The 26,185-nt window shown below is 39.8% G+C and overlaps 1 protein-coding gene across 3 annotated transcripts in view; it reads left to right on the top strand.

Moving 5' to 3' along the window:
• The first annotated feature begins 923 nt into the window (after positions 1-923).
• Positions 924-26,185, top strand: part of rapgef1a (Rap guanine nucleotide exchange factor (GEF) 1a) — a 184,142-nt gene continuing 158,880 nt past the window's right edge. For 2 of the 3 annotated variants that reach the window (XM_067969799.1, XM_067969797.1), the window contains exon 1: positions 924-1,210. In XM_067969799.1, the coding sequence (XP_067825900.1) occupies positions 1,186-1,210 (25 nt within the window). In that variant the 5' untranslated portion in view covers positions 924-1,185. The remainder of the gene's footprint in view (positions 1,211-26,185) is intronic. The other variant, XM_067969798.1, reaches the window with a different exon arrangement.

A 26,185-nucleotide genomic window follows, 5' to 3' on the forward strand; every position in this document is an offset into this window, starting at 1 on the left:
TTGCATCCAAAGTGCTTTATTAGTTTTCCACACCGTTCACCTGACGAAGGAGGAAGCCTCCGAAAGCTTGTGGAATTTAAAATAAATTTGTTGGACTATAACTTGGTGTTGTAAAATTGTTTACAATTGTACTGAAAATGGTATGGAGCCAGCAGTACAACTTGGGTGCCTTGCCCCGATGCTACTGAGCAGATACCAAACTCTAACCTGTGGTATACCTGCACTGGATTTGGGAATGGAGACAACAGGTGCAACTGTCTGTAAGTCCTGGTGATTTTTTTTTGTGTGAGTTTCATTTACTGTGTTGTAATTCTCAATTATAATACTTTATTTCTTGTGTTGGTGTATTTGTTAAGATTGATTTGAGAATATCTAGTTGTCGTTTTTTTGGAGAAGCTGCTTGCATCCAAAGTGCTTTATTAGTTTTACTCTACTCGTGTTTTTCTCTACCTCTTTCACCAAGACTTTGTCACCTGTCCTCGTATCTCCTTCTCCACCTTCCAATTCTGACGAAAGGTCTTTGACGTGAAATGTTAACTCTGTTTCTTTCTCCACAGATGCTGCCTGACTTGCTGAGCTTCTCCAGCATTTTCTGTTTTTATTTCTAATATCTCCTTATGTGGCTGGGTGTCAGATTTTCCTTGATAATGCTCCAGCGAAGCGCCTTGGGACGTTTTACTACGTTAAAGATGCTACATAAATGCAAATTGCTGTTGCTGTGCATTCTCATTATTGCTCGTTTTACATCAGATTTCCCATATTTCATGTTTTTAAAAAAGCTATTGTAATAAAGACTGCGCCCCGAGGTTAATTTAGTCAAAAAAAAATTCGGCCTTGAGAGGGCGCATTGAGGGTGTGGGGGACCCGCGGTAATTCTACCCTCCTACAGCAAGGTGGCGGTTTTTTCAGTTGAAACGCGCGCTTTGGCAGGGACGGGCTCATCCTTCGGTCGGGGTTTTTTTTTAAAAGTCCTTCTCTGTCGGTCCCCTCCTCCGGCTGGTAGAGAGACGGGCGAAGGATTTGTTGAGAGAGAGAGACAGACACACACATACAGATAGCCTGACACAGATAGACAGGCACTCACCTCAGAGAGGCGCAGCGAGCGTAACGGCCGAATCGGGGCATCATGGGGACCGAGTGACCAGGATTTCTGTACACCAGAGGACCGCGGGCTGGAGTCGGGAAATGTCCGGGAAGCTGGAGAAACAAGGTGGGTGAATTAATGCCGCGGAAGGAGAGTTGATTGGGAGGGGTGTGAAGGTCATGAAGCCACGAGTCAAAGGCTGGGCTACCCCCCTCCCCGCAGGAAAGTCCGAGGCTTTTGAAGATGAGTAGGCCACGGCGAGGCGTGTTTCTTTTCTCTCCAGTGCAGTTCTTTTCTCCTCTGGTTCATTCGAGTTATTTATTTTTGGAATTATTTATAAGTGGAAAATGCAATGAACTATATTTCTACTCGTTTATTTTGTAGTGTTTCCCTTTTTCAATCTTTAAAGAGCAAGCCAACAAAAAAAATTCACATGGAAAAGTCGGGTGGTAACTAACGGGAACGTGCTGTTCATTTTGAAAGAAACTGTGAGGGAGTAGTTCGAGTCATTCAGCTTACATTTATTTCATTTGGGCTGCGTTCAGTATTTTTTTCACGCCCCCTGCCTGACAGTGTGGTCCGGTGAACCCGAGCTATCACCAGGAGGCGCTGGAGAGCAGATGGTTGGGGTTTGTGACTCCCCCTGGCTCTTCACCTTTATGTTCCCTGTGGGTAAATAGTTGGTCTTGCCACCCTGCAGACAGCACTGCTGAGATTAGGATTCTGCTGTATGGGGAACTGGATCCAAACTTTCATCCCGAGACTTTGTGGCACTGTACTTGTGTATTGATACATTGGGGTCCTGTGCTATTTGTACACTACCATATACACATTTGAACTACTGCCATGCTACTTTCTGTGTGGGAAGAGTGAAGAGCCAGTGACCTTTGATTCAGTGTGAGGTCAGTGACCCTTGTTTCAGTTGAATTCTTCACCTGATTGAATAATAGAATGATACTGCACAGAAGGAGGCCATTTGGCCCATCATGATTGTGTCATTTGTTTTGCATCTTATTCCTTCATAAATCAATATGTCAACTGAAAAGATACTTAAAGCAAGCTGTATTTACTTGGGTGGGGGAGGAAAGAGAAGGGAATACAGCTGCTTTGGGGAAAAACATTCTCAATAGAGTGGACTTTAAGTATCTACTGTCACAAACCAAATTAGGAGTTTGGATGCTACATATTTGAGCATATGCTGTAAACCAGTATTGCATCAAAGTTGCTGCTGCTCTAAGTGGTTACAGGATAGGTACGCCAGTATCAGGATGTGCATCAGTATAATATTTCTCCCTTGTTTCAGTGGATGAGTGGAAGATTTAAGAATTGCATGTTCCATGTCTTGTGCAGTTAAGCTATGTTTCAAATAATGGTTTGAGTACTGAGCAATGTTATGATTATATTGATCTTCTACAGTGCAGTCTATTTGTAATGTTCCAGAAATAGATAGCTAAGGTCAGGTAGTTCAGATTTTACATAAGGTTTTGCATCATTATTTGAGTTAAATTGAGGGCTTCTATAATCAAGTGGTTTGGAAAATGTGGTATCTGAGACTACTGAAGATCAGATAGCTGGAACTGTAGTGTGACCAACCCATTTTCATACTGTCAAAACGTTCCATTAAAGTGAATGTAACAACTTAAAAAAAAATAAGACCATGTCCCAGAACTGATTTATATTGGAATGTAGAACTGATTTCAATCCATGACCATGTTGTGTTATATTGGTGGGGGGGGGTCGTTTAAAATACATACAGATTTCATCTTCTGACTTCCTAAAAATGAAAGCAGTATTTCTATTGTTTTGATGGACCGATTCTCTAAATTGGCTGTGTAATTGAGATTTTTTTATTGTGTATGAGAATGTTTCAGATTCTTCACTTCCAGTGAGAGTTGGTGTATTTTGCTTTCCTGGGTTTTAAATGGCCTGTGTTGAAATCCAGTAAGTGAACAAAAGCTGCAGCCTTCTGTCTGTTTGAATTTGTTTACTGTAATGCATTGATTTATTTTCATTCTTGTTGTCTTGTCGTAAAATTGTGCATTGCAGTCTTAAATAGAAGACACACCCCATCTAAACATGGAAATAAAATTTACCCAAGCATAAAGGGAGCATTTAAAATGGAGCTCCTTTTTATTTTTGTTTTCTTGTATTTTTTGGTTGGGGGGGGGGGGTGGTGGGAAGAGAAGTATTGAATTTGGCTTCAAAATTTGATAATTAGTACACTTTTTTATAAAAAGAGAAAATTTAAATGTCTGCAGCCTGGTGTAGAATAGTCATGTATTATTTTGGCTGCTGATTTTTTAAAGAAAGTCAGGTTTTTGGTATGAAAGGAAATGTAGCAGCATAGTTAAAGTTGTCTGGCAAACAGATAGCAAAGGGTTAGGGTAAATGTGTTTTTCAGAATGGAGAAGGCTTGAAAGTTGTGTACCCCAGGGGTCAGTGCTGGCTGGCTTTTGTTCTTAGTACTTGTAGATTATTTGGATTTGGGCATAGTGAGCGCAATCTTAAAATTTGCTGATGATCTACAAGTGGGGAAGGGGTTGGCAAACAGTATTGAGCATCGTAAAAGATTTCAAGAAGACAGACGGTTAACAGAATGGGCATTAATGCATTTTAATTTGGATAAATGGGAGGTAAAACAAGGAATGGAAGTATACACTCGATGAAATGATGCTAAAGGATGTGGATGAACAGAGACATAGTGGTCCAAATACATTATTTCCTAAAAGTGTGTGTGCGGGTAGATAAAACCATTAATTAAAAATGTCAACACCCTATTGGGTTTATAAATAAGGGCTTAGAGTATATTTGTAAAGAATTAATGATCAATGTGTACAGTTAAAGTACTGTGAGCATTTTTGGGTAGCTCATTATAGAAAGGACATTAAAGCTGTGAAGAACGTACAGCATAGATTCACCATGATTATGCTAGGGATGGGAAAGTTATGAGAAGAGATTTGAGATCCTGGATCTATTTCCACTGGCGCAGAGAAGGCAAAGAGGAGATTTAATAGAAGTTTTGATAGTGAATAGTGAAAGACTATTTCCACTGGTTGGGGAGTTAGTGGTGAGGGTTCATTAATTTAAAATTGTCATTAGAGTGTGAGGAGAGAGGACAAATTTATTATAGTAGAGCATTGTTTCAGCAGAGAATGCTTTGCCAACGGGAGTGGTTGAAGCAGAGACCATTGTTCTTTTAAGGGAAAATTGGATACATTTTTGGAGCAGAGGACGATACAGGGCTATGGGAAGAAGGTGGGGCAGTGGGATTAGTTTTGGTTTGCTCTAGTAAAGAGCTGGCACAGATGTAATGGGCTGAATGACCACCTTCTGTGCTGTAAGGTTCTATATAGGCAACCAACAAGGTGGCATTATGCTCTGACTGTTCCCTGAATTTATTTCCTCTTAACACAGAATGCCCAACTGTGCCATAATCTTGAAATGCATAATTTACTTCTGATTCAAGTGTAACATTTCATTGCAAACTAGGTTTGTTTGGGGATTCAAGTGAACTTTGCTGAAGAGCTCCTTGCTATCAGGGTGAGTGTGCAGACATTAATAGTTGGTTGATTACTGAATTTGTGAAAAATTACTCAAACTGGCGAGCAGTCTGAGAACTTGTGTTGAAGGTTTCTTCTGGAAATGAACTACCCAACCCATAAAATGCACCACCTTTTAGAATCTGACAGCCAGGACCTCAGGGTAGATGGAAAGTGGCTTGAACATTGACTGAAAAATTTCAAACTGCAGTAATTTTGTTCCTTGGTGTATTTTGAAATTTACAGTGATGTAGCTCAAAACCTGTCTGTCCCTTTTGATTGTTGTCCATTGTGTATATCCATTCTCAACCCCTGGTTCTGCACTTTGAGATTTGATCACAAGTCATATAGCTGTAAATACACTAACAGAAACATTTTGATATTTTTGGTTTTATACTGCAGATGTTTCTGCAATGCAGCACAGCTCCTTAGCCTCTGAATTTTTATAATGTATTCATAATTTGTTCCAAGTTACCTGAGTGATCTGTTTTAATTGGACTTAGATTGATAGAATTGTAATATTGGCATATTTAAAGAAAATTTAAATTCCCACTAATCTGCCAGCAGCCTGCAGCTGTGCATTCCTATTCGCATGGAACCTGATAGAGTTTCCCCAGGCAGTGGGCTGAACAGAGGTTGTTATAGGCTCGCTGTCGTGTCTGTCACGCCAGCTGCCCTCTTAAGAAGTGGAACCAGATGAACTAAACCTATACCCTCTGGAGGGTGTGTTATACACCATATATAAATATGGTATATAGTTCCTTTAAACCTTTGGATATGAAATGGCTCCAATAATGAGACTGCTGCAGATTTATGCTGAGCAAGAAGCCGGCAGTATGGGAATAGAACCATAGATGTTTACAGCTCAGAAGAAAGATGTTTGGCTCATCGTGTCTTTGTTAGAGCAACCCAAAACTATCCTGTTGCCCTGATTTTTCTCCATAGCCCTGCATCTTTTTGCTTCAAATGTACGGTCTGAGACTGTTGTGCATTTTCAAGGATATTTTTTTCTGACTTGGTTGTAACACTTTAAACAGTTGTATCCTTAGTAGTTGATATGTTTTTAACTGAGTAATTTTTAAGATACAGTGGTGAAATGGTATTGTACCATAATAGACAACTTCGAAGGAATAAATGTCTGGTTAATCTGAGCCATGAATTTCAGCTCTTAAAATAGTAGTTGCATCTTTTTGACTGACTGTTTTCTTGTTCTTCAGGTTAGGGGCTAATCTAAGGTGGGAATGCCTTCTTTGACTTTAGATTTGTCTTGTGCTTCAGTTTTACTGCAGAAATGGGTGCCTGGTTGTAAAAAAGTGTGAGGGGACACTAAGCTATACTGCTGCACTCACACAACTGCCAAATTGGGAGAAAAATAGAATTCTGGCAAGTGGTTGTGAAATTTTTAATGTGACAATAGAGCTAGCCAAAAAGGCATGCCAGCAGACTGTCGAAGAACCAACCTACTTTGTAAGTAGATTATCCATTGTTTGAGTGGTAGATGTGTGTGCATAAATTTGACCCAGATGCTATCATGTTCTTCTGCAAACATCCGACTGTTACATTTCAGTGCCTGCTTTCTTGATTCACGTGAAACTTTTAGGTTGTGGTGGGCTAGGCAGGTGGATCTCACTGGGTAATGTGTCTGTCACTCAGGGGTCCTGTGACTCACAATGCTGTCTGACCTGTGTAAGTTGCTCACTGAGTAGACAAGAGAATTCAGATTAGAATCATAGAATCATAGAAGTTTACAACATGGAAACAGGCCCTTCGGCCCAACATGTCCATGTCGCCCAGTTTATACCACTAAGCTAGTCCCAGTTGCCTGCACTTGGCCCATATCCCTCTATACCCATCTTACCCATGTAACTGTCCAAATGCTTTTTAAAAGACAAAATTGTACCCGCCTCTACTACTGCCTCTGGCAGCTCGTTCCAGACACTCACCACCCTTTGAGTGAAAAAATTGCCCCTCTGGACCCTTTTGTATCTCTCCCCTCTCACCTTAAATCTATGCCCCCTCGTTATAGACTCCCCTACCTTTGGGAAAAGATTTTGACTATCTACCTTATCTATGCCCCTCATTATTTTATAGACTTCTAAAAGATCACCCCTAAACCTCCTACTCTCCAGGGAAAAAAGTCTGTCTATCCAACCTCTCCCTATAAGTCAAACCATCAAGTCCCGGGAGCACCCTAGTAAATCTTTTCTGCACTCTTTCTAGTTTAATAATATCCTTTCTATAATAGGGTGACCAGAACTGTACGCAGTATTCCAAGTGTGGCCTTACTAATGTCTTGTACAACTTCAACAAGACATCCCAACTCCTGTGTTCAATGTTCTGACCAATGAAACCAAGCATGCCGAATGCCTTCTTCACCACCCTATCCACCTGTGACTCCACTTTCAAGGAGCTATGAACCTGTACTCCTGGATATCTTTGTTCTATAACTCTCCCCAATGCCCTACCATTAACGGAGTAGGTCCTGGCCCGATTCGATCTACCAAAATGCATCACCTCACATTTATCTAAATTAAACTCCATCTGCCATTCATCGGCCCACTGGCCCAATTTATCAAGATCCCGTTGCAATCCTGGATAGCCACCTTCACTGTCCACAATGCCACCAATCTTGGTGTCATCTGCAAACTTACTAACCATGCCTCCTAAATTCTCATCCAAATCATTAATATAAATAACAAATAACAGCGGACCCAGCACCGATCCCTGAGGCACACCGCTGGTCACAGGCCTCCAATTTGAAAAACAACCCTCTACAACCACCCTCTGTCTTCTGTCGTCAATCCAATTTTGTATCCAATTGGCTACCTCACCTTGGATCCCGTGAGATTTAACCTTATGTAACAACCTACCATGCGGTACCTTGTCAAAGGCTTTGCTAAAGTCCATGTAGACCACGTCTACTGCACAGCCCTCATCTATCTTCTTGGTTACCCCTTCAAAAAACTCAATCAAATTTGTGAGACATGATTTTCCTCTCACAAAACCGTGCTGACTGTTCCTAATCAGTCCCTGCCTCTCCAAATGCCTGTAGATCCTGTCTCTCAGAATAGTCAGAAAGTTCTGTGATGGTACATTAATTTACTGTGGAGACCCAGTTTGCATCTAGAACTCAGTTTAGAAATTGTGCGGTATATGTGCAACGTCTTGGGAAATCATGCTGAACTCATTTAAAACTTCATTTCATGTCACCATTGATCATTTACATTTAGCAGTTAATTGCCAAAAGTTTCCCCCATCCGCATTCAAAGTCAGCAAGTTACTTTGAATCTCTTCCAGTGTTCCTTTATAATAGAGATTGACTAGTACTTAACTTTACTTCTCTGGTCTAATGTACTCTTTTTATGTAACCACCAGTGCAGTTGATCCAAAACTGGTATCTTTGAAGTCTGTTCAAAATTAGCAATCTGTGGAGGGCATAGAATTGCTGAATTGATTTTGCAATTGACCTAATGACATTCCTTCCCAGCAGTGGTCCAAGTCCCATTACTACTTCACAATTTAAATGTTAATTCTCCTATTCTCTCCTGTTTGTTTGGTATATGATGCTCTTCAGTTAGTCGTCAGAATCAGCTGAAAAATTTAAGTTAACAAGGCCACAATTGTTTCTGTTCCTGTCACTTTTCTGCAGTCATTTTCCAGCTAAATTTTGCCCCATAGTTGCCAAAATCTTCATGAGTTTACTCGTTTCCTTTTAGCGTTGTCAGAATTTCCACATCTTTATATAACTCAGAATTTCCACTTTATTAAACTCTCTGAACTTCCCAATTTGTACCTTGTGTTTCAGAATGTCATCTGCATCCTAATTTCCCACCACCTTGCTGTTTAATTGCTCTTCTCTTCAGCACAGGATTGCCATACTGGTCCAGATCCAAATGTCAGTTTTAATGCTGGCAAGGACTGATGGGGAATGCCTCTAAATGTCTCACTGTTTAGTAAAATATAGGAGTTTTCAACAGAAGAACTTGTTTCTTGGTAAAATTATTGTTGTTTCTTTCGGCTGTTCTTGCCTGATTGGGGGGTGGGGGGGGGGGAATTGGTTGTTGATTGAGATTGCTGTTGACTGATGTGTTTGAGGTGTAGCTACAATGCTGTAATCCAGACTGTTACCTTCTGACAATCATTACTTCAGCATCTTGTGTCACAGCTCTTTACCTCACACAATCTAGATATGGGGATACTGTTTATGAATTATACAACTCCAAAATACAGTATAAAAATGAAGTTGCTCAGATGTTTTGACGGTTCCAACATCTTCCTTACATCTTTCCCATTTTATTTCACTTTTGCATCTCTTTAGGTTCTTGTCTCTTTTCTGGCCTCCCCTCAATCTGCCTGGGCCCAATATAACTTTTTTTAAAAAAAAGTCCCACCTGCATGCCTCAGTGTATAAAGCTGCCATGTTGTGTGACACTGAACTATGTAGATCAGTTGCTTTCATTATCTATTGTCAAAGCAAGGAAATACAAACTAGGGTTTTTGCTTCAGGTAACTATCCTGTGACCCCCTACTTGGAAGTACAGTATATGAACGTGTGGATGTCAGGTGAAGACTGGATCAGGGTTGGCTGTAATAGCCTCCAAGGTCAATTCTTTCCTGTTGACACATACTTCCCTGCCCACTTGTGAGGGTAGCCTGCCATGATGAGGTGCTGGGAGGCTACTTCTGCCCATGGAACCAAACTCCAGCACGAATAAGACCACTTGTAACTAGATTCATTGACTATATAATTGAAGTTGTGTGATGCATAGTGCAGGAGGTGTCGAGCTTGCTGAGCAAAAGATTGTGGTTTTGTCTTTAGGCTGCCTGTCGCTGGAATCTGCCTACAGTCAGAAGCATGAGTTCAGTTGATTTAGGAGAAGGATATAGTGCAGCACAGAACATGCTTCCTCAGGGGATTGATGGTGACATACCTAGCTTGCTACACTTTAATTGTTGATCCTTTTCAGCTAAAATCTGAAGCAGTTTTGAGCGTCCTACCCCCCCCTGGTTAGAGGAGCTTGTGAAGATCAGTCTTCAAGAAGGGAAAACATTTTTCAAACATTAAAATTAAGTTCACTGTATCTTAGGGTATAAGCAAATGGGAGGCAAAAATGGTCAATATTAGTGTACTGCTTATATGTTTTTCCATTCCCCTCTGAAGGCAATGATTTTTGCTGGGGTATGGTTCAGTGGTTCAAGATAGTTTTTTGGTACCTCACCCAAGTAACCATTTATCATGTATGAGCCTGGACAGCGAGTACCAACAAGCTGTTGAACTGTGTGGTTGTTCTGGCTCAAGTTCGATCCTTCCTTGGCCTATGTTTGCATGTGTACTTCCAGCAAAAGTCACAGTATAATGATCAGGAAAAGGATTGCTGCCCAGTTTTCCTCATTCTTATCCCAGGGACACCTAGACCAATTTTAGTTCTGTTCTTTGAAACCTTTCTAGTGCCTCTTTTTTCAAAAATGCACGGATCAAAACTCAACACGGTTCTCTAAATATGGTCTTGCCAGTGCTTTTTGTAGTGTTGACGTTACTCTCTTGGACCTATAAACGGGACTATTGATGTACATGCTGTCCTTGGCAGTTACTTTGAAAATTCCCTTAGCAGAGTTGAAGAGTTAAATTCGTGGGTATTTCTTGGCCAAAAATAGATTCTGTTGCAATGCCGACTTGCTGAGCTGGAATGAGGGTTAGTCCTCTAACTGTAAAGACAGAAACATGTAAAATACTTCTGCAAATTGGAGATTGGTGGCTAAGTGCAATGGGAATTTTTTTCTAAATTGGGAAACCTGGGTGAAGGGCTAAGGCCCATAGTGCAGGACACAATCAAATGAAAAGAGTAGGAGACAAGACTGTGTAAATCAGAAGTATTGATTAGGTAGTGCCAGGAATGGATTTCTAAAGCCTGTAGATAGTATGAGGAAAACTGACAGAGGTAAGGAATTGCATAATTTTGAGATCCCGGCAGAGAATCAGTTTGAATTAGAAACAGTACGATGAGACTTGATTTTAACATGGCAGGGAGGAGGTGTATGTAGGATAGTTTATTTGGGGTTTAGGCGGTGTAAAAGGGGAAAGTTCAGAGGAGCATGGAAGCTTTGATGAGAGACTGTTCAGAAGTGAGAGAGTGATCACCTGTCAGATGACCAGCTATTTCTTGTATCCTGTCCAAGAGTGTGAGAGAAATGTCAGCTACAAGTGCCTTTGCCTGCCCAATTCCTAGCGAGAGCCAGGGGTTGAACAGAGACTCTGTTAATTTACACTGGCTCACAGGAACATAGCCTGTGCTGTCACATGATCATCTCGTCTTCAGGAGGTAGAAGAATATATATCACTGCAGTTTTAGCTATAAACGAGACCGATTTATTCAATGTTAAAACAAGTAAATGAACAGTACTCTTTATATAAAGGTATTGTGAGATTCTGCTATTTCTACCAATCAACTGGTCAACTTAAAAAAAATTTGATTGCAATTGCCGTATTTAAGTTTCCTAACTTTTTATCGTCTGTTATGATGATTAGCATGTTAAGTGTAAAGATATCAATGGTTTTATATATCATGGTATCCTTTTATCCTCTTATTGACATTCCTGTTGGTGTTTGAGACCAGTGTTATTAGATTGTTCCTTAATTCCATTTATAAACACAAATTTGGAAAATATCTTTTGTGATTGACTAGTTGTATGTGAGCCTGAATGTCCTATCTACGGCAGCATGAATTATTTGTTCAATGTTCCAACCATCTAGTTGGAACATTGAACAAATTCCTGTTTGTTTTTTTGTTGAATGTGTATTCGGGGGTTCTGCAGGTGACACCTCTCTGTCTGAACACGGTGATTGCCTTGGCAACGGGCAGTTGCAGGGGCATTCTGTAAACACCATGTATTGTTCTATATGTATAAATGCGTAGGCTTCGAGGAGCTCCTGAACATTTACCTGAGGAAGGAGGAAGCCTCCGAAAGCTTGTGAATTTAAAATAAAATTGCTGGACTATAACTTGGTGTTGTAAAATTGTTTACAATTGTCAACCCCAGTCCATCACCGGCATCTCCACATCATGCCAACCATCTAGGAAAGAGGGGAGTGTTTAATAGCTGCATTGTGTGAAATTTTTCCTTTCTTTAACAGTAAAAATATGCTATTAATGTTTTGCTTTGAACTTTAATTCCTGCTGTATTGCTTGCAAGTAGCGTGAAAGTATTGTACTGACATGCATGGTACAGTGAACAAGTAGCCTGAAGACATAAAACTAGCTTAACTGGGTGGTGCATTGAATGAAGTGTTGCTTTGTAGAACAATCTAGAAAAAGTGCATCAAGTTACTCTCTCTTTTTGTGAAGATAACATATTGTCATGATTTTCTGATGCATTAAGCCATGCATTTGGAGGTTTTTTTTTCAGGTGCAATTTGCTACAAAAGTTACTGGTCTTAAAAGTGCTCTAATGTTGTGATTAAAAATGGGTCTTCCCAGCCACTAGCCTTAGTGAATGCTGCAAGTTTACTTTAGGGATGCTGTTCGCTGAGAACCCCCCACCCCCATTGTGTTGGAAGCCAGTAATTCCATCTTAATTTGAAATATTTTGGATATAAATTAAATGGATATCATCCTTTGGTTCTTCGGCTGTAGCTCACATGTGACTGTTAGTTGTGAATTATGGGGCTGTCCGTAGGCTTCCCACATTTCATTGTGTATCCTTTATCCACTTGCCTTAGGAACTGTATTGTGTGCTAGTTCGTCTTTATCAATGACTTTTAAGATTGCCTGTGAAGTGCCTTGGGATGTTTTACTACTTCCACCTCCGTAATGTAGCATGTCTCCGCCTCTACCTCAGCTCATTTGCTGAAACCCTCATCCATGCCTTTGTTACCTCTAAACCTGACTATTCCAATGCTCTCTTGGCCGGCCTCCCATCTTCCACCCTCCATAAACTTGAGCTCATCCAAAACTCTGCTGCCCGTATCCTAACTCGTACCAAGTCCCATTCACCCATCACCCCTGTGCTCGCTGACCTACATTGGCTCCCGATACAGGAACGTCTCAATTTTAAAATTCTCAACGTTTTCAAATTTATCCAGGGCCTCACCCCTTCCTATCTCTGTAACCTCCAGCCCTACAATCCTCTGAGATCTCTGCACTCCTCCAATTCTTGCCTCTTGTGCATCTCCAATTTTAATCGTTCCAACATTGGTGGCCGTGCCTTCAGCTGCCTAGGCCCTAAGCTCTAGAATTCCCTCCCTAAACCTCTCCGCCTCTCTACCTCTTTCTCCTCCTTTAAGATAGTCCTTAAAACCTACCTCCTTTGACCAAGCTTTTGTGTCACCTGTCCTAATACCTCCTGTCAAATTTTGTTTGAAAAGTGTGTGGGGGGGGGGGGGTAGCCCTGATAAAAGCGGTAGTGAGAAAGGATCTTAGCTTAGAAAATCAGGACGTAGAATCCTGATGGGTGGAGCTAAGAAATAACAAGGGGCAGAAAATACTGGTGGGAGTAGTTTACAGGCCCCCTAACAGTAGTTACAATGTTGGACAGAGTATAATTCAGGAAATTAGAGGAGCATGTACCAGGGGTAATGCAATAATCGTAGGGGACTTCAATCTTCATATAGACTCGGCAAACCAAATTGGCAAAAGTAGTTTGGAGGGTGAGTTCATGGAATGCATTCAAGTCAGTTTCCTAGAACAATATGTCAATGAACCAACTAGGGAACAGGCTATTTTAGATTTTAGAATTGTGTAATGAGACAGGGTTAATTAGTAATCTTATAGTTAAAGATTGTCTTGGGCAGAGTGATCATAATATGATAGAATTTCATATTGAGTTTGAGAGTGATGTAGTTAAGGCCAAAAACTAGGGTCTTAAATTTAAACAAAGCTAATTATGTAGGTATGAGGGATGAGTTAGCTAAGGTAGATTGGGAAATTAGATTAAAAGATATGATGGTAGATAAGCAATGGTGAACATTTAAAGACATAATTCATAATTCTCAACGAATATACATTCCCTTGAGGAATAAAAGCTCCATGGGAAAAGTGATCCAACCGTGGCTAACTAGAGAAGTTAGGATAGTATTAGATTAGAAGAGGCGGCGTACAATGTTACCAAAGAGAGTAGTAAGCCTGAGGATTGGGAGCGTTTTAGAAATCAACAAAGGATGACCAGTGAATTGATAAAGTGGGAGAAAATTGAATGAGAGTAAACTAGCACGAAATATAAAAACAGATTGTTAGAGCTTTTACAAGTATGTAAAAAGGAAGAGATTCGTGAAAGTAAACGTGGGTCCCTTAGAGGCAGAGACAGGAAAAGTTATAATGGGGAATAAGGAAATGGCAGAGATGTTAAACAAATATTTTGTATCTGTCGTCACAGTAGAAGGCACAAAAAACATACTGGATGTAGTGGGTAACCAAGGGTCTAATAAGAGGGATGAACTTAAAATAATTTAAAATTAGTAAAGAAAAAGTACTGGAGAAATTGATGGGACTAAAAACTGACAAATCCCCTGGACTTGATGGCCTGCATACTAGGGTTTTAAAAGAGGTGGCTGCAGAGATAGTGGATGCATTGGTTTTGATCTTCCAGCATTCCCTAGATTCTAGAACGGTCCCCGTGGATTGGAAAGTAGCAAATGTAACCCCGCTAATAAAGAAAGAAAGGAGAGAGAAAACAGGGAACAATAGCCAGTTAGCCTGACATTAGTAGGGAAAATGCTAGAACCTATTATGAAGGACGTAGTAACAGGGCACTTAGAACATCATCATATGATTAGGCCAGGTCAACATGGTTTTATGAAAGAGAAATTGTGCTTGACAAATCATTTAGTTTTTTGAGGGTGTAGCTAGCAGAGTAGATAAGGGGGAACCAGTGGATGTAGCATATTTGGATTTTCAAAAGACATTTGATAAGGTGTTACACACGTTTAGGGATCACGGGATTGGGGGTAATATATTAGCATGGATTGGTTAGTGGACAGAAAACAGAGAGTAGGGATGAATGGGTCATTTTTGGGTTGGCAGTTTGTAACTAGTGGGGTGCCATAAGGGTCAGTGCTTGGGCCTCAGCTGTTTACAATATATTATATCAATGACTTAAATGAAGGGACCGAGTGTAATGTATCCAAGTTTGCCGACAATACAAAGCTAGGTGGGAAAGTAAGTGAGAGGAGGACGCAAAGAGTCTGCAAAGGGATGTAGACAGGTTAAGTGAGTGAGCGAGAAGGTGGCAGATGGAGTATAATGTGGGGAAATGTGAAATTATCCACTTCGGAAGGAAGAATAGAAAAGCAGAATATTTTTTTAAAAGGTGAGACACTAAGAAATGGTTGGTATTCAGACGGATTTGGGTGTCCTCGTACACAAATTACAGAAAGCTAACAGGCAGGTAGAGCAAGCAGTTAAGGCAAATGGTATGTTGCCCTTTATTGCAAGGAGATTGAAGTATAAGAGTAAGGAAGCCGTGCTGCAATTATATAGGGCTCTGGTGAGACCACACTTGGAGTACTGTGTATAGTTTTGGTCTCCTTACCTAAGGAAGGACATACTTGCCTTAGAGACGGTGCAACGAAGGTTCACTAGATTGATTCCTGGGATGAGAGGGTTGTCCTATGAGGAGAGATTGAGCAGAATGGGCCTATATTCTCTGGAGTTTAGAAGAATGAGAGGTAATCTCATTGAAACGTATAAAATTCTCAGAGGGCTTGACCGGGTAGATGCTGAGAGGCTGTTTCCCCTGGTCGGAGAGTCTAGAACTATGGGTCATAGTTTCAAGATAAGGGGTTGGCCATTTAGGAACGAGATGAGGAAAAAATTCTTCACTGAGGGTTGTGAATCTTTAGAATTCTCTAGCCCAGGGGGCTGTGGATGCTCAGTTGTTGAGTATATTCAAGACTGAGATTGATAGATTTTTGGACACTAAGGGAATCAAGGGATATGGGGATAGGGCGGGAAAGTGGATTTGAGGTAGAAGTTCAGCCATTATCTTATTGAATGGCGGAGCAGGCTCGAGGGGCTCTATGGCTTACTCCTGCTTCTATTTCTTTTTATATTCTAAAAGCGCTATATAAACGCTGGTTGTTATGGACTGCAAGACAAAAGAACCCGCACAATGTTTTGATTGAGTTCTGACACTACATTAATCAAAGTACTAACATTAACGGATTAAAGATCGCACTTTGTAGAAATATATTTCTTTACAAATTGAAGCAGACTACTTGGAGCTGTTGTAATCACACGGGGAGTAATGTAAAGCTCACCCGACTGGAAAGTGCAAATACCAGATCCCTGGTTCTGTTGATGAATCTCCAACAAGCAAAGCAACACTGAATAATAACACTTCCTTTAGGATTATTGCACTCTGAATTCATGCTATTTTAATAGCTTCAGTGTATTTACTTCATTGTCAAATTGTTCTTCTCAACTGTTAGCTGAAGTAGGTGGAATTTAATTGCCTTTTACTGGTTGTTGCATGGTTGCCATCATTTATATGTTGTGATATGCAAATATTTTCTAAAGTTCAATTTCTAAAATTGGATATTGTAGAATTAAAAGTGTGGCAGCACACATTTCACTAAATACACTGGATACGGCTACAGCAAAACAATGAAGAGTTATGCATTCCAGTTGTGCTAGATAATAAAACCCTCACATTTGAACTTTAATCATCTCGGGTCTCATTTTTCTGGATCCAATTATGCCATATGTTGGGCTGGAATAGAATGGCCAAATTATTGAAGATGTTGTATATCATTGTAACTAATTCATTTTTCCAGCATATACACTTAAAATCTTCTATACTGTTGATCATAAAATTCTTTTCGAACTGTTATAAAAAAATATCACCAATAAAGTAACAATTTTTAAATTCTGATATGTTCATAACATACGGTTTAGGCTTTCCTGCCAGAATTCTGTTTATTTTTCTAGATTTGCCTCTTCTATACCATTTTTATGCACACAATTTTAAAATTAAAAACCTGGAGTATTCCTTTAAGAAATGTTGTATCAATGTCTGCTGGATAACAACTAAATTAATTTTGTTTTGAACTGCTTGAAGAGCTTTGAGTGTAATCTTTACACAGTCAGACTCTCGCAGATAAACAGATAAGCATTTGCAGTGCTCAGAATAGGAACATTGACTTGGGTGGGAGGATCCGCTTCGATTCTGTCTTGTATATAAAATGCAGAAATTGCATTGCACTGCGGTACTCCAGGTTTTTCAATAATATTTTTCATTCCATACAATTTGTATGTATTAATTACTAGCTACTTCATGAAATGTTTGCCATACAGTTGGTTGAGAGTTGCAAGATAGCAATATAGTAAATGACTTTGAATAGTATACTGAAACATGAGTGGTGCTATTGTAGTTTACGGACATAACCTGAACCAGAGATGTTGGTGTCTTTACTTCCCTCTTGTCTTTTCACATTGTAGCATTCTGTTTTTACTTGTGGAAGCTGTACATCGGGAGATGTTTCACTATGATGTGAATACATAGTGAAGCTTTGTGTTCTTTTAGGCGATTGAGTGAATTTTTCTCAATTCAATTCCTCAGAACTTAGTCTTTAGATGGGAAGTGGGTGGTGCTGAATTAAACTGTTTCCTCATTTACATCCTGTGACATTGCTGAGCAGCCCAAGGTCAGACCACTAGGATTGCCTGGTTTTCACTCCATTAGCTAAATAAGAAAGTAAGACTTATAATTATATAGAGCCTTTCATGACCTCAGGACATCCCTAAGCACTTTACAGCCAATGGAGTACTTTTGAAGTCTTGTAGAAAATGTGGCAACCAATATGCGCACAGTAAGCTCCCACAAACAGCAATGGGTTAATGAAAAGCTCCCCTGTTTTTCGAATAGCGCCATTGGGATCTTTTACGTCCACCTTAGAGGGCAGACGGGGCCTCAGTTTCACGGCTCATCTGAAAGATAGCAATTCCTCAGTACTATATGTAAGTGTCAGCCTGGATTATGCGCACAAGTGTCTCGAGTGGGACAAACCCATAACCCATTCTGACTCCGTGGCGATAAGTAATTCCCTGCACAGCCATTCTTAATGGAGACCCTTCTCCCTCTTGTATGCTGATTTTAGATCTTGCAGGAGGATGATACAGCATCTACTGCTACTACCTATTACTTAGTAGCTTTGGAATGACTGGAGGTGGATGAAGCAACATGATTACGTAGGAATAGTATACACTGAGGCCAGACAATTTGCTTTGTAAAAATGATCTTCGTCATTGAGCTTTGCAAGCAAAGGAGAAGTATTCAGACTGTCTGAGCGCAAATCAGTAATGCATATTGTGTATAAAATGTAAGGTTTGAAGGGTTAATTGCAGAAGTGATTGTGTTTAGCAGTGAACTAGGATATTCTTGACACTTGGATCTAAACACATTCCCCGTGCTCTTGATTACAGGTGGAAGACCAGTTGGTCACAGCTCTTGGTGTTTAGTGTCACTTGCTAACTCTTTGTTGTGCCACACTCCCAATCAATGTTGCACTTGAGGGTCACCCTTGAATACTGCAACATGGTTTGATTGGATAGGAATCTCTGTTTTCCCCTCCTGATTTCAATAGCAGGATCCCTAACTGATTTATTGTAAACAATTTTACAACACCAAGTTATAGTCCAACAATTTTATTTTTAATCCCACAAGCTTTCGGAGGCTTCCTCCTTCGTCAGGTGAACGGTGTGGAATTCACCTGACGAAGGAGGAAACCTCCGAAAGCTTGTGGGATTAAAAATAAAATTGTTGGACTATAACTTGGTGTTGTAAAATTGTTTACAATTGTCAACCCCAGTCCATCACCGGCATCTCCACATCATGATTTATTTTACTCTAGGTTAGATACATTAAGACCAAATGCAAGTCTCTAGCTGCTGTCTCGGCTAAGATCAGCTGAATTGACACATGCCTGGGTTTTAAAATCCCGAAGATTGTAGGAGATGGAAAGATTGAGAGACCTTGTGGCAAAGAATAAATTAGAGTAGGAGACAATATGATGTCTTGATTTGGCATTTGGAGTTAGGCATATTGGTAATACTGGATATTAACATTCATACTTGGCAAAAATATAAAAAATACTTGCCCCCTTTCATCTTCTGTATTTATTTGAAGAGGACGAGTTGGCCGTCTCCTCTGTAGAATCCAGAATTACCTTTCCATCCTGTTTGCTGTGTTGTCAATTTAAAGGCAAATTAGTTTCTAGAACTGTTCTTCTGTTTGAGACACATACCATCAAAATTTGAATACAGGTATGGTTTCTACCTACAACATGTATCGGTAGTTGTGAAGTTGGTTCTTCAGGTTAACATGGGTGCTCTGGAGCCTCCATTCAGAAAGGAACATGGTGGATTTTGCTCCTGAAAGGAATGTGTAAGACAGGTTATGGCTTAGGAGAAAGCTATTTACATTGATTTTTATAAGGTTTTTGTCCTGTCTTCAATGAAAAGTTAAGTTTGTGATGTATAAAATCTGGCCAAACAGTTCTCCTTCACTGTTCAGAACTGCTAGGCATTCAATGAGAGGACTTCTTCAGACTCGTGTGCAAGATTCAGGGCCAAGTTGTGAGGTGGATTTGTAACAAAAAGGTAACAGCTTCAGGCAGGGAGTGCTCCAGCCTACACTTGACCTGTTGCTGAGTATCCTGGAGGGAGAGTCTTTTGGTGGGCGTGTTCCTATGTCTCTTTTCCAAAGCTCCTCACAAGAATCTGGATTAAGCAGTTGGCAATGAGCATGTATGGTACACTGCACTGCCTCTAAAACAGGAAGGTAACTGGCACGACGTAGGCCTCACAGAAGGCAGATGTCTGTTGTATAATGCTAATAAGGGAACTCCGAGACTGGACAACAGCCAGAGGAAGGTGTTACCTGGAAGCCACGTATGAGAATACATGCTCATCTATCCAGAACTTGGTGCTGACCATGTTTGGGTTGCAAAGAGGGATGTGCTGCTGAAGTTCCACGCCTCCACCATTTGATGGGATATAGTGTTGTGGCAATGCTCTCACATTTTATGATGAGTTGTGCTACACATGCCACTAGAGAGGAACTCCAGGTACCTATCATCCAATTAGCAAGGACTTAAATCTATGCTGTCAATTGTTTAATGAGCAACTAAGAATTCCTCTGGGGTGGGGAGGTAAATCGATTCTTCTTGCATTTGAAGTAGCAGGGCCGCAGTACTCCAGGATATTGTTGATGAGTGATCAGCCAACCTCCCTCACTATGGAGCCTGGAAGGGTAGATTTGTGAAGGGGGGCTGAGATTCTTCCCAAAAGGCTCCAGATAAAGCTGGTATCCAATCCCAAATAGGTAGAGTGGTCCTAGTTTGGCAGTCCTCTGGAAGCTTACCTGTACTCTATACTAGTAATTTGTGTGGTTTTAGATGCTTAGCAGTATCCTGTGCACTTGTGGGATTCCATAATCTTTTTCTGTCTGGATTTAGGTAAGTGAGGTGTCCCAGTGTGGAGAGTGTGAAATCTATCACGCAAACAAAATTCTGCAGGTGTAGATTTCTCAGTAGTTTGGTACGGAGACTATTAACCAAGGTGATAGCTTTCCACTCCTGTCAGAGGTGTGTGCTCAGTTTTGAATCTGGTAAATCAGTAGTGATGAGGTGATGCTAAGCTTTGGTTTTAAAAGCTTGAAGGTTATAGAAGGAAAAGACAACTGAGGGAAGTAACTTGTCTCACAGTTTTGAGGTTGTGGAAAGCAAGTTGGAGATTGGAATGATTTCAACACAGTGGGGATGTAGTGAAGAAGAATAGCATGTCAGATGGCATTTTAGAGCTGGGAAGGAATGAGAGAGGAAAACTCATAGAAGCATTCATTGTGGGCTTGATAAAATGGAGAACTGATTTCTGCATTTTTACCCCCAAATTACTAGCAGGTGCGAAAGAGCTTGCATCTATAATTTAATGGTAAAAGGCAGATGTGCAAGTATGAAATGGCCTCATGACATTGCAGTTTTTTGTTTGATAGATATAATTTTGTAATCTTTTCTATAAACAAATTGATCAGTGAAAGGGTCACCAGCTGCCTGATGGATTTGAAGCAGTGTCTTCAGGGGTCAGGAACAGTAATTAAGACTCGTGTCCCGGCTACCCTGCGCACCTAGACCTAATGAGTCTTAAATTGAATATCGTTTTCCCTATAGAGATCATCATTGATCACCGGTTGAAACTGACGGTTGTTTGCCCAAATGTGTTGACAATTTGTAGTTGAAGCACTTGCTTACTTTGAGAAACAGAACAATGAATCAGAGTTTTGCATTTTTTTAACACAACAGATTTTGTATTTATAAAAGTACAAAAATTGATTTTAGAATTTGCTCTATTTCCTTGCTTACACAAGCTGTAATGTTAGAACCTATTTTTCTTAATATCTGTACTAGTGTTTACTAGGACTCTGCTATTCAGTTTGAGTAGAAACATTTCTGTGGTCCATAAACCTGTGATTTTCTTTTCATTAAAAGCTTGGTGGTGTTGGAATGTTTTGGAAATGATTGCCATGCTTGAGTATTAGATTCTAGGATAGTGCCAAAATACATTTGATCTGGAGGATATGATGAAATATATGCAGGGTTTTTATTGATATCGTCATCAGCTTTTAATAAAATGAGCATTCAAGGTTTTTAAACCAAGTACTGTATTATTTCTGTAATTCTATTTAGCATAGTTTTCTCTTTTTTTAACAATTTACTGAACTGGTGGGGTTGTCTTTCTTCCCCCCCCCCCCCCCCCTCCCTCCCCCTTATACTTCCATGGCAGGCAGGCTTATTTTTTTGTTCCTGGTTAAATGCTCATGATATACAAAAAATATAATTTTGATTTTTTTTTTATTTGCTTAAGAACAGTAAAGGCCATTTATTTTAATTTTATTCCACTCGTGTGGTCTGAGAAATGAAGCTTTGTTGCAGATGGTTCCTCTCCATCTCGGCACTCTCCCTAGATCTTAAACATCAGTGGGGTCAAATCCCTCTGTCCCATTAGTGCACTTATGATTGCAGACTTTAACCTGTTTTAAAATAAAAATGCATTGGATTAGTTAATGTCTGTTTTAAAATAGCAGAGTCAGGAATTTATATGAATTCATTAGTGAGTGCGCCAGAAATAGCGCACAGAGGGAATTAACTGCTCTTGTTTTTAATACTATTTCCCCTCTTAATGCAAAAATAAAACTCAAGCTTGATGTTGAGTGTGGAGTTCCACTTTTGGGTTTGCCTGTTATCAGGACTGCACTAATTGTGCAAATGTTCAATTCAAGTCATTGGAATTACTAAGTTATCTCTAGAATAAATTTCAAAGATTAATTCAGCATTAGTAATATCTGGCGCGTGTAGTTGAAGTTACCTAGATAATGGCTTAGGGTTCTTGTTAACTTGTAATTCATTACGCTTGTTGCTGTTGTAGCCACCCTTCATTTGCTGCTATTTAGCAGCTAACCTCTTTTGTCACTTTTGAAGATGCCGCCTGCAAGAATGCAGAGACGTTGTTTTATTTCTGTCTTTACTTATTTGTCTTTCTATTTCCTCTTCAAAATAATTCTGTAACCAGTGGTGTATCATGGTCCGTCTCTGTCTGTCTCTCGTGCGCTCTCTCTTTCTATGAGCCTTGTCAAGACACCTATGGGATTAAATATATTACATTTTATTATAACAGCACAGCATGTAGTGTATACTGAACAACTCCATTCATGTTCCTAGAGCATATTTTTTCTGTAAACTACCACTCCCTGTTGCTCACATAGAGGAAGTACAGACTAAATAATGTAGAAGTGTGAAATTGGACTTGTAAAGTTCCATTAGATTGAAAATATTAAAAAAAACACTTGTATCCAATAGACTGTCATGAAAGAAATACTGTTTTAATAATTATCCCAGTCCTTAGAAACCTTGCTAACAGCTGGGTGTGCTGCCAATAGTGTGTTTTCCTGGTTCTGGGGTGTGGGTTACTCCTTTTTTGGCTCCCAGGACAATGTTGCAATTCTTATTAATTTGAAAGGTGTTGCTTCTGGATCGAGCTGAATCAGTCTGGACAGAAACAGACTTGAAATGGTGGGTATACTGTACAAAATTATACATTTTTAATGGATATTAACTGATCTTCCATGCCATTAGACTGGGGTCTGGAGCATTGTTGTGATGTTGGACTGTCAATCTGAGTCGATCAAGAGGATGAATTTAGATGTAAGTAGCCTTTATCACCCGATTATCATCTGTTGCATTTAGAAAATATAAACATTCTAATTATGAACAAAGACAGACTCCTCATCTTAATTTGAGTTGAATTTTGGGAACTCTAATTATTATCTGTGCTTACAAAATATAATTTTTAGGCAGTTTCCATTATAAATCTTGACATTTATAATGGAAATATAAAAATAAGAACAGAATGTATGACTTTAAAATGGGTACTGAATTACATCTGCATTCCCTGGTCCCATTATACCTCAGCTTCTAACTGTTCCTCACCTGAAAACTACACTTGGTTTTGACTCTGTCTGCAATGCCACGGGAGATTGGCTAGTATATAAAATAAAGCCCATTAATTTGTAGTTTCCACAGAATAATGGTCAGAATGTGGAATTCAATTACCAAAGCACCCACAATCCCAGAACAGCATTTAAGAAAAGTGTTATTTGACTTAATCAGTCACTGTAAACAGTGGTCCTAATGCTCTGTAATAATGCCTGTCTCCACCCCTGCCTCAGCCCATCAGCAGCTGAAACCCTCATCCATGCCTTTGTTACTTCTAGACTCGAATATTCCAATGCTTTCTTGGCTGGCCTCCCACCTCCCACCCTCCATAAGTTTCAGCTCAACCAAAACTCTGCCTGTATCCTAACGCGCACCAAGTTCCGTTCACCTATCACCCCTGTGCTCGCTGACCTATATTGGCTCCCGGTCCAGCAATGCCTCAGATTTAAATTTCTGATCCTTGTGTTCAAATCCCCCCATGGACTCACCCCTCCTTATCTCTGTGACCTCCTCCAGCCCTACAACCCTCTGTGATCTCTGCGCTCCTCCAATTCAGGTCTCTTGTGCATCCCTGTGCTTTCAGCTACCTAAGCCCTATATTCTGGAATTCCCGCCTTAAAACTCCCTGCGTCTCTACCTCTCTCTCCTCCTTTAAGACACTCTTTAAAATCTACCTCTTTGACCAAGCTTTTGGTCACCTGTCCTGATATCTCTGTGGCTAAATATCAATGATGTGGAGATGCCGTTTTGGTTATGCTCCTTTGAAGTGCCTTGGGATGTTTATTACGTTAAAGGCACTATATAAATGTAAGTTGTTATACCCTATATGGTATGAATACCCCTATTATTATAAAGCAGCGAATCTTCCGCCTCACTGTGAACAATGCCATAGGACTTTTAGTAGTTATCTGGGCTCTACCGTATTTACACTAGCCAGATTCCTAAATTCATGTTCAACATTTTAGCTGCTGATGTGACCTAGTTTTTCTCTTTCTATGATTGAAAATGTTTGTCTCGGCCCACAATAGTCGATAAACCTGAAACTTCAATTTTCTGTCGGTTGAACAGTGACAAAGTTAACCTGGGAATACAACATATACTTCCCAAAGTAATATTTTTTCAAATCCTACCTCATGTAGTATCTAAGAACATATTACTGTGGTTTTCAGTTGGTCCCCATAGACTTATTGATCAGTAAAACTGGACTACAAAGTGTAGAATATCTGCTGGTTCACATTTGTGAACTCAGTTTTGGGATCTTGTTTACTGTTTGCACTAGATGTTATGCAATGTTGTTATTAGAGTTTCACTAAACTTAAAATTGTGTGTGTGAAATTTTCATGCTATGTCCGTTTGGGTGTGAAAAACGCCCAGCTTACAGTTACAGATTTTCTTTTTCCAAACTACGGTTTTGAGATGTAACACTACAATTTTGTATTGTACTTACAGCTCTGCTACCATTAGAAATTGGAGAAATTTGAGTTGATGAATTAATAGTATGACACTGAAGAACTAGCTTAAATGCAGTTTTTCATTTGGTGTATTGGGAGCAATACGCTAAATAAGCCTAGCGACAGCATTGAGTACACTGGTAACCTTTTGGATTAAAATCTGCCAGAGATGGATCACTTGCCAGTTTGTTGCCAACACTACTTTAATCTGAAACATGTTTGATTTAATCTAGTAGGAAAGCATTTCCACAGAATTCAATGAGTTCCAAATCTAACAATAGCCAAATCTACATCTTTCCCCACTCTGTATTGGGGTCACTTTCTCAACACATTTACAATCTGATTCGGGTTCTTAAGGGGAACTCTGAAGGGACCCTGTGACAGAGTTGCTTGGTTATTTTTAGTGGACACTTGCATACTGAGAAACTCATAATTGCTTCATGAAGTGATGTCTTGGTTTGGAAGGATTTTGTGCTTGATTCGGGAAGTGAATTGAAATGCTGCATTGAAATTTTGTAGTTTGTGGTATGTATGATTTTAGTATTATGTAGACCCTATAGCTTATCAGCCCAGCCATTAGAATTTTTTATTTTGATCAGATCTAAAAACAAACTACAAAAGACACTATAGCAAATGGTTCAGTAATCATGCAGATTAATGTTGACTCTGTCATCTGTGCCTTTTTGCATTTGCAGTAATTACTGCTCTCCAGGCTGTTAGGACTGCTTCTGCTGTCAGTGCACTTGCCTTGGGCGTCACCAACTGTTTATTCTTTGTAGTGACTTATAATTTAGTCTTTAAAACTATGGTACAAGATCTTGCAGCGATGAAGGTTGGCATTAAAAGCCTTTTCTTAATATTAGCTTTGGATTTTCCCAGTCATAATTGGAATGTAGGAATGCTAGTTATGAATCTATTTAGGGCACCGTTAACATTTCTTTTAGTTCTTTGTTTTGTACCTTAGCGGCTATTCCCACTTCCTCCATTGCGGAGTACTTACAGTATTAGTGACAACTGTAAGTAGTAAGAAGTGCTTATTTCAGCCTTGTGGTGACAAGTATCTGATTTCTTTGTTCTGCTTTATTTCACTTTTTGAATTATCTATCCCTAAAAGCAGCTAAGCACCATGATTTATGAACTAGTAACTCATTGGTTTTAATTGGACCAGCTCCAGCTCCTAGTGAGGCTTGTTAAGCTGATGCCATGTGAAAGTCCCTATTGGACTAATGATGTTAGTGTCTCTGCTTTTTGAAGGCAGAAAGAGTTGCCACATCTGGACGACTTCTGCTTCCTTATTTCTGCTCCTGAAAGATGGTGTATTGATGCAGTGAACCATCTGAAGAGCTCTTTCAATGCCATGTTTTTAAAATGTTTGAGTTGTTAAAGAAAAGGATTTATGTTGTATTTATATAACATCTTTTATGCCCTCAGGGCATCCTAAAGCACTTCAGAGCCAATGAAGTACTTTTGAAGTGTGGTCACTGATGTAATTTAGGCAAAAGCAGCAGCAATTTGTGCTCAGCCAGGTCCTACAAACAACAGTGAGAATAAATTACCAGATAACTTGTTTTAGTGTTGTTTGAGAGATAAATGTTGGCCAGGATGCTGGGAGAACTTTCTCGTTCTTTGA

Source organism: Heptranchias perlo, chromosome 31 (assembly GCF_035084215.1).
Source record: "Heptranchias perlo isolate sHepPer1 chromosome 31, sHepPer1.hap1, whole genome shotgun sequence".
Classification (NCBI taxonomy): Eukaryota; Metazoa; Chordata; class Chondrichthyes; order Hexanchiformes; family Hexanchidae; genus Heptranchias; species Heptranchias perlo.